The 9368-nt window shown below is 41.7% G+C and overlaps 2 protein-coding genes across 2 annotated transcripts; both read left to right on the forward strand.

The window, feature by feature from the left end:
* Positions 1-459: 459 nt before the first annotated feature.
* On the forward strand, positions 460-5401 carry LOC123748217 (variant surface antigen D-like). The gene is made up of 2 exons (XM_069317249.1): positions 460-561; positions 4991-5401. Exons 1-2 carry the CDS (start codon positions 460-462, stop codon positions 5399-5401), a joined length of 513 nt encoding a protein of 170 aa, XP_069173350.1.
* A 2867-nt stretch (positions 5402-8268) lies between these two features.
* On the forward strand, positions 8269-8571 carry LOC138358894 (myb/SANT-like DNA-binding domain-containing protein 4). The gene has a single exon (XM_069317250.1). It carries the CDS (start codon positions 8269-8271, stop codon positions 8569-8571), a length of 303 nt encoding a protein of 100 aa, XP_069173351.1.
* Positions 8572-9368: the final 797 nt, after the last annotated feature.

Consider the following 9368-nt stretch of genomic DNA (forward strand, 5'->3'; position numbering starts at 1 on the left):
TTATTTCCCGAAGAGATGAAACACATATATGGTGTTATTTTTCAGTTTGATCTTGCTCGTGCTGCGACCATTTGTATTATGGAGAGTCTGGTCGCCATGCCTGGTCGAACTCACTCACTCACTCACTCTCTCTCTCTCTCTCTCTCTCTCTCTCTCTCTCTCTGGGGAACTCAATGTTACATTTATTGACCCAGCTAAAGACTCACCCAACGCCCTAACTACTCTCTCACTGCAATTACTGGTACTGTAACGTCGAATGGAACCACAGAACTCCTGAACCTGTTAAGCTCTTGTCCTTGTTAACGAGATTAGGGCCGTGACCCTCTTAGCCTAGTTTGCAAGCTGTCCAAGCCTGCCGTACCCACTTGCACTAATATTAAATAATGGACTGTTGCAGGTCGCAGACCAGAAATGTTGCACAGTAAGAGCTATAGAAATAATACTAAATACCTCTAAAGGATGCCTGATCAACCAGGCTGTGGTTCGCACGTCAGGCTGCGAGCAGCGGCGTCCAACAGCCTGCTTGACCAGAGCATCAACCAGAAGGCCTGGTCAGAGACCGTGGGGAGCTTGACCCCCCCGGAACCAACACATGGTAATCGCAAGATAACACTGAACCTATCTAACCTGCCTGTAAATGTTGGGTTATCCTGCTAGATAACCGGAACCCCCCATTGAGAAATGCCGTAATTACAATCGATACTCAACTGGCCAATTAAACTACACAAATTAAAGGAATTATCTCACCATCTGCAGGGCTCCACCTGGGGCCAAATTCACGAAAGCAGTTACGCAAGCACTTACGAACCTGTACATCTTTCCTCAATCTTTGGCGGCTTTGTTTACAATTATTAAACAGTTATAATGAGCTCCGAAGCACCAGGAGGCTGTTTATAACAATAACAACAGTTGATTGGCAAATTTTCATTCTTGTAAACTGTTTAATAAATGTAACCAAAGCCGTCAAAGATTGAGGAAAGATGTACACGTTCGTAAGTGCTTGCGTAACTGCTTCGTGAATATATATATATATATATATATATATATATATATATATATATATATATATATATATATATATATATATATATATATATATATATATATATATATATTAATGACCCCGCCCAGGATGCAACCCCACAACTAACTCCCGAGGTACCTACTCACTGCTAGGTGAACAGCGGCATTAGGTGAAAGCAAATGTGCCCAACCACTTCTGTCCCGCCCGGGATTCGAACTCACACACTAACCATCACTAACAACTAGTGACACACACACACTAACCATCACTAACAACTAGTGACACACACACACTAACCATCACTAACAACTAGTGACACACACACACTAACCATCACTAACAACTAATGACACACACACACTAACCACTAATCACTCAACCCTCCTAAACTCTCTCACTCTCCTCCGCTATCACAATCTCTAATATCTTGGCCCCCCCCTCTATTTCCTCATTGGTGGTTGCCATGGTGATATCTGCATCAAAGGTGTGGGTCCAGGTAGTGGTTAATTACGGTAGTTACATTAGGCCTAATTGTTGCCACACTAAGCCTTTGTGAACGCTTGGAAAAAATGTAATGTGAGAGAGTGAGAACTGATGGTGGTGGACTGGTGTGTGTGTGTGTGTGTGTGTGTGTGTGTGTGTGTGTGTGTGTGTGTGTGTGTGTGTGTGTGTGTGTGTGTGTGTGTGTGTGTGTGTGGTGACGGCCTCGACCCTTGTACAAAAAATCCCTAACAGGGAGATACGAATATAAACAGCCGAAATCAATTATTTTTTTTTCCAATAATCGTCCTCAAAACTTGGGTCGAATAGCGTGAATACAATTGAAAAAGGTATCTAATCCCTTTTAACGTAACGCCACACTCTACTAATAATATTTAGATATATTCAAAAAAAATTATCTCATTCTTGATCCGCCTTCATATGCTTTCTAACTCTCTCTCTCTTTCTCTCTCTCTTTTTCCCCTCTTTCTCTCTCTCTTTTCCCCTCTTTCTCTCTCTCTCTCCCTCCCTCTGAGCTCCACGAGAGGCTCTCCACACAAGCAATAAAAATTACATTAGAAATGTTGTGTTCACTGCAAGAAATATGCAACTGTTCTTCAATAACATAAAATATTAAAATCTCGCATTTACAAGATTGAAACACACTGTAATTTTCAATATAAAATTTATGTTATGACCATATATATAAGTCTTGTTTTATTTGATAATGATAAATGCTAGAGACACGTACAATGTGTCATCCAAAATGACACCTGAAAACCTGTGTCCTATATACATGTGTCCTACATACATGTGTCTTTCATACACCTGAAAACCTGTGTTTACAGGAAAAGCAGCCACAAGGTTTCTGCTGTCAACATCAATTTCATACTTCTCTTCTAGGTAAATTATATCCAAATTTACTTGAAAATGTTAAATATATTCATAAAAATTCTTGCCCTTATGTGCAGGTGGTTGTAAGTCAGTACTAGAAATACTAGTTATCGGACGGTTAAAACACTCTTTGGCCTAGTGAATGGGTTCTCTAAGAACGCTGTCCACTAGGCCACAGAGTGAGCACACAGAATGTTCCATTCTGTCTCCTGTACCCAACAGAAATTGCGAACCAGGATGAAAAACAATTAGCTTTGCTTTACACCTCTGAATAACCCAACCAGTTCTAGTACCTGACTTCAGAACTAAACAACCCCCACCCCCCCCCTTTCCCCGGTCAATAAAAAACACTAACAAGCCGCGAAAACAAACACCCAGGTGCCCTGAAACTCAGTTTCAACAGGAATGAAACAGGTCTAAGGTCTTCGTGAGATCATAAACAGGTCTTTAATATCAAAACAAAGAAACATTAGTATGAGTTTCATACGAGGTTTTAACACCGGAAACGAAACTTCAGTTCTGAAAATTGTTAGCTACAGTAGTAAGGTTAAATAGGAATACTATTTTTATTACCTTTCATCAGTATTTCAAGTTAATGCAGATAAGCTCTCTCCAGATACCGTCAGACTCCTGCACGGAAAATGAAAATTTTGTTCGTTCAAATGAACTGAAAATCCCTTCTTGTGGAATATGTATTGGGAGTGAGTACAGAGATTTTTTACAACGTTCCAAGCCTTGTTTACAACGTTCCAAGCCTTGTTTACAACGTTCCAAGCCTTGTTTACAACGTTCCAAGCCTTGGCTCCCAAAGTTCCAAGCCTTGGCTCTCAACGTTCCAAGCCTTGGCTTCCCAACGTTCCAAGCCTTGTTTACAACGTTCCAAGCCTTGTTTACAACGTTCCAAGCCTTGCTTACAACGTTCCAAGCCTTGTTTACAACGTTCCAAGCCTTGCTCACAACATTCCAAGCCTTGTTTACAACGTTCCAAGCCTTGTTTCCAACAGTTCCAAGCCTTGTTTCCAACGTTCCAAGCCTTGCTCCCAACATTCCACACCTGTGGCATGGCTGTTGAAGGCTTGGAACACACAGGTAGCATAGTTAACGAGTCCAAACTATATCCTCCGTTACCAGACGAAATGAAAACTGCTGTTCTCGCAGCAGTCGTTCAGTTGTTTCTACTTGATCAATCAGGCTGTTGCATCTGGCACTGCAGGAGTCACGTTACCCCGTGCCAGAGTGCACCTATAGGAGATGTCGAGAGTTTTTCTAATATGATCAATTGTTCTGTAGCTGGCAGCGGCCCGCATTACCATGCAAGGATTGTGGGGTTCAAGATAAAATAAAGATGCTCGTCTCGAAGAGACCAAACTTAACTTTATTGAGGTAATAAGATGACTTTCTTCCAGAGATTCTTAATAATTCTTCAGAGGATTAGTTATATAGATTTTTAATAATAGCGAAATTTTATCACTAATTATATTATTCTATAATTACATTAATCACTAAATCATTAAATTCTATTATTCTCTAGTTACAGAGATTCTTAATAATAAATAAATCAATAAATCTTGAATACAGTGGTTTTGACTTGAAGAAAAGAAAGTTTATTGGAAAAATTAAGAAGAGAAATAAGAATTAAAAAAAAATAACAATTAGAAGAGAAAGAAGAAAAAATGAATTAGAAGATTAAAAAAAGAGTTAGAAGAAGAACAAGAAACAGAAAGGGGAAATAAGATTAAGAAAATAAAGACTCTGAGGAATATGAATAATAAGAACCAGTAAAGATACAGAACAAAATAAACCACGTTAACAAATATAAGATAAGATCTCTCCACTGTGAGATGCTGAAGGGAAGATGCTGGAACGAAGGGAGAGAAGGAGAGTGAGGGACAGAAAGCAGAGGAGAGCTTTCAGGAGAAAGTAAAAGATAAAGATGAGAGAGAGAGAGAGAGAGAGAGAGAGAGAGAGAGAGAGAGAGAGAGAGAGAGAGAGAGAGAGAGAGAGAGAGAGAGAGAGAGAGAGAGAGAGAGAGAGAGAGAGGGAGGGAGAGAGAGAGAGAGAGAGAGAAGAGAGAGGGAGAGAGAGGGAGAGAGAGGAGAGAGAGAGGGAGAGAGAGGGAGAGAGAGAAAGAGAGAGAGAGAGAGAGAGAGAGAGAGAGAGAGAGAGAGAGAGAGAGAGAGAGAGAGAGAGAGAGAGAGAGAGAGAGAGAGAGAGAGAGAGAGAGAGAGAGAGGACAAAGACAACCACAACTCCCTTATAACTCCACTACGGGCTCACCATAGCCCGTGCTACTTGGATCTTTTTGTTCCAGGTAGTGAATCTTTAACTCCCTTGCATCAATGAGAGCCACCACAGGCAACCACATAATACTCTACCATCGTTCTTCAGTACTAAGTCTTAACATTCTCCGCGCCTCGTCAATGACCACCTGAGGACGGGAAAACTTTTAAGGAGAGGCAGAAGTTCCATGGCTGAGAAGTTTGTAGTTACATGAAAAGCTGGAAAGAGGAATGCTTTGGAGCGAGGAGAGCTTGCCTGAACGAGGCATATGCTGAAATACTGGGGTCTGTAACGACGGATATGTTGGAATAGGAGGCTGGAACGAAGGGAGATACTGGAACGAATGAAGATACTGAAACGAATGAAGATACTGGAACGAATGAAGATACTAGAACAAAGGAAGATACAGAAACGAATGAAGATACTGGAACGAATGAAGATACTAGAACAAAGGAAGATACAGAAACGAATGAAGATACTGGAACGAATGAAGATACTAGAACAAAGGAAGATACAGAAACGAATGAAGATACTGGAACGAATGAAGATACTAGAACAAAGGAAGATACAGAAACGAATGAAGATACTGGAACGAATGAAGATACTGGAACGAATGAAGATACTGGAACGAACGAAGATACTGGAACGAATGAAGATACTGGAACGAGGGAAGATACAGGAACGAAAGGAGATACTGAAACTCAGAGAGATAGTATAAAATAAACAAGGTAAAACATTAATAAGAAAATCAAAAGAGGAAAATAATAATACATAACAAGTGAAAGCAGGAAGAAGACAGGTAGTGGGAGAGAGGAACTAAATCTTGAAAGACGTGTGATTAACTCAACCTTCTCAGATTCAACACCTGTGTCCAAACCAACCAACATATTCCCTTCCGGAAATAAATGGAAGAGTGACAAAGGCGAGGAAACCGCGAGAGGAAGAGGGAAGGGAGACATGAATTAAAGGAAGGAGGGAAATATGAGTAAATTAAGGAAGTGAAGAGAGAAAGATATAGAAACCTGTGAAGAAAAGGGCATCAAATATCTTAATCTGCAAGATGGACTCCAGAGCCAAAATTACGTCCTTTTTGAATAGGACGAGACAAGGGAACCTGAAACAGGTGTTGGGAACCAAAAACAGGTGTTAGGAACCTAAAAACAGGTGTTGGGAACCTAAAACAGGTGTTGGGAACCTGAAACAGGTGTTGGGAACCAGAAACAGGTGTTGGGGTCCTGAAACAGGTGTTGGGAACCAGAAACAGGTGTTGGGAACCTAAAACTGGTGTTGGGAACCTAAAACTGGTGTTGGGAACCAAAAACAGGTGTTGGGAACCAAAAAACAGGTGTTGGGAACCAAAAAACAGGTGTTGGGAACCGAAAACAGGTGTTGGGAACCAGAAACAGGTGTTGGGAACCAAAAACAGGTGTTGGGAACCAAAAACAGGTGTTGGGAACCAAAAACAGGTGTTGGGAACCAAAAACAGGTATTGGGAACCAAAAACAGGTGTTGGGAACCTGAAACAGGTGTTGGGAACCAAAAATCAGGTGTTGGGAACCAAAAACAGGTGTTGGGAACCAAAAAACAGGTGTTGGGAACCAGAAACAGGTGTTGGGAACCAAAAAACAGGTGTTGAGAACCAGAAACAGGTGTTGGGAACCAAAAAACAGGTGTTGGGAACCTAAAACAGGTGTTGGGAACCAAAAACAGGTGTTGGGAACCAAAAAACAGGTGTTGGGAACCTAAAACAGGTGTTGGGAACCAAAAACAGGTGTTGGGAACCAAAAAACAGGTGTTGGGAACCAAAAAACAGGTGTTGGGAACCAAAAACAGGTGTTGGGAACCAAAAAACAGGTGTTGGGAACCAAAAAACAGGTGTTGGGAACCAGAAACAGGTGTTGGGAACCAAAAAACAGGTGTTGAGAACCAGAAACAGGTGTTGGGAACCAAAAAACAGGTGTTGGGAACCTAAAACAGGTGTTGGGAACCAAAAACAGGTGTTGGGAACCAAAAAACAGGTGTTGGGAACCTAAAACAGGTGTTGGGAACCAAAAACAGGTGTTGGGAACCAAAAACAGGTGTTGGGAACCAAAAAACAGGTGTTGGGAACCAAAAAACAGGTGTTGGGAACCTAAAACAGGTGTTGGGAACCAGAAACAGGTGTTGGGAACCAAAAACAGGTGTTGGGAACCAAAAACAGGTATTGGGAACCAAAAACAGGTGTTGGGAACCTGAAACAGGTGTTGGGAACCAAAAATCAGGTGTTGGGAACCAAAAACAGGTGTTGGGAACCAAAAAACAGGTGTTGGGAACCAGAAACAGGTGTTGGGAACCAAAAAACAGGTGTTGGGAACCAGAAACAGGTGTTGGGAACCAAAAAAACAGGTGTTTGGAACCAAAAACAGGTATTGGGAACCAAAAACAGGTGTTGGGAACCAGAAACAGGTGTTGGGAACCAAAAACAGGTGTTGGGAACCTGAAACAGGTGTTGGGAACCAAAAAACAGGTGTTGGGAACCAGAAACAGGTGTTGGGAACCAAAAAACAGGTGTTGGGAACCAGAAACAGGTGTTGGGAACCAAAAAAAAGGTGTTGGGAACCAAAAAACAGGTGTTGGGAACCTAAAACAGGTGTTGGGAACCAAAAACAGGTGTTGGGAACCAAAAAACAGGTGTTGGAACCAAAAACAGGTGTTGGGAACCAAAAAACAGATGTTGGGAACCTAAAACAGGTGTTGGGAACCAAAAAACAGGTGTTGGGAACCTAAAACAGGTGTTGGGAACCAAAAACAGGTTTTGGGAACCAAAAAACAGGTGTTGGGAACCAAAAACAGGTGTTGGGAACCAAAAAACAGGTGTTGGGAACTTAAAACAGGTATTGTGAACCAAAAAACAGGTATTGGGAGCCAAAAACAGGTGTTGGGAACCAGAAACAGGTATTGAGAACCAAAAACAGGTATTGTGAACCAAAAAACAGGCATTGGGAACCAAAAACAGGTATTGTGAACCAAAAACAGGTATTGTGAACCAAAAAACAGGTATTGTGAACCAAAAACAGGTATTGTGAACAAAAAAAAACAGATGCTGGGAACCAAAAAACAGGTATTGTGAACCAAAAACAGGTATTGTGAACAAAAAAAACAGATGCTGGGAACCAAAAAACAGGTATTGCGAACCAAAAAACAGGTATTAAAAATGGAACAGCAGCTAGAATCTACAACAGGAAACAAAAATTTGTAAAAAAAAACGATGGAAAATATGTCTTGAAGACATAGAATTGCCTGCACTATTCAAGGCGTTCAGACACCTTCAGGGAGCTGCTTCAAGAGTGACAAGGAAGCAAGGAGGCGAAATACGAGGGTCGGAAGAAATAAGGATAAAGGGGAGAAGTGGAGGATAAGACCTTTGGGATGGAGAACTTTGTACCGAATTCCAGGACTGGAGAAAGGAATCTCCTTTACATCGGTAGCAGGAGACGCAAGACGGCTGCAGGAACAGGAAGAGAGGTGAGAGATAGACGCAACATAGGAAGGAGGGAAGGAACAGAGGGATAGAAAAAAAGTTGGAGATAGACAAAGGAAATAAGCTGGAGATGGGTAAAAGAAAGCTGGATATGGGTAAAAGAAAGCTGGAGATGGGTAAAAGAAAGCTGGATATGGGTAAAAGAAAGCTGGAGATGGGTAAAAGAAAGCTGGATATGGGTAAAAGAAAGCTGGAGATGGGTAAAAGAAAGCTGGATATGGGTAAAAGAAAGCTGGAGATGGGTAAAAGAAAGCTGGAGATGGGTAAAAGAAAGCTGGATATGGGTAAAAGAAAGCTGGAGATAGATAAAAGAAAGCTGAAGATAGATAAAAGAAAGCTGAAGATAGATAAAAGAAAGGTTGATATTGATTAGTAACAACATAAAAGTAAGAAATAGAATGAAAACTCGTGAATTTTTTTTATACCTAGAGAGGGATAAGGAATAACAAGTTACTCAATGACCTTCTTAAGGCAGGATAAAGACAAATTAGAAATTTTTAGCTAAAGGAACTTGGATTATTGACGTGCTCAGGGAGCTTCACCTATTCCAATATCCAACAAGTGGTTACTAGAGTTTAATCCTAGTATTTACAATGTAATGAAGCTAGGTGCTGGGAACAGGTGGGTTAAACTTGAATGTTGAATGTAATGACCAATTACACTCAAAAATAGCTTGAGTACTATTTTTGAGGGTAATTGAAGGTGATTGATACATATAATACACATTTTGAAGTTTCAAACTTCATTGGTCAAACGGCGACTGGTCACATTTTGCCCAAACCCTCCTAAACATCAGCCACTAAACATCAGCCACTAAACATCAGACTACAGCACCAAGCCATCAGGGTGTGGAACACCATCGAAATGTTAGAGGACCCAATGTTAGAAAGATTACTCCAAGATGAGACGCCCCGCTCCCACAGCTGGTGGCCCAAGATGAGACGCCCCACTCCCACAGCTGGTGGCCCAAGATGAGACGCCCCACTCCCACAGCTGGTGGCCCAAGATGAGACGCCCCACTCCCACAGCTGGTGGCCCAAGATGAGACGCCCCACTCCCACAGCTGGTGGCCCAAGATGAGACGCCCCACTCCCACAGCTGGTGGCCCAAGATGAGACGCCCCACTCCCACAGCTGGTGGCCCAAGATGAGACGCCCCACTCCCACAGCT

This window comes from Procambarus clarkii, chromosome 87 (assembly GCF_040958095.1).
Source record: "Procambarus clarkii isolate CNS0578487 chromosome 87, FALCON_Pclarkii_2.0, whole genome shotgun sequence".
NCBI lineage: Eukaryota > Metazoa > Arthropoda > Malacostraca > Decapoda > Cambaridae > Procambarus > Procambarus clarkii.

Bases quoted from the DNA above. Each gene is read 5' to 3' on its own strand.
- LOC138358894 (XM_069317250.1), top strand. From the start codon at position 8,269: ATGGGTAAAAGAAAGCTGGATATGGGTAAAAGAAAGCTGGAGATGGGT.
- LOC123748217 (XM_069317249.1), top strand. From the start codon at position 460: ATGCCTGATCAACCAGGCTGTGGTTCGCACGTCAGGCTGCGAGCAGCG. The intron at 562-4,990 runs GTGGGGAGCTTG...ATGTTGGAATAG, and splicing joins AGAAGGCCTGGTCAGAGACC to GAGGCTGGAACGAAGGGAGA.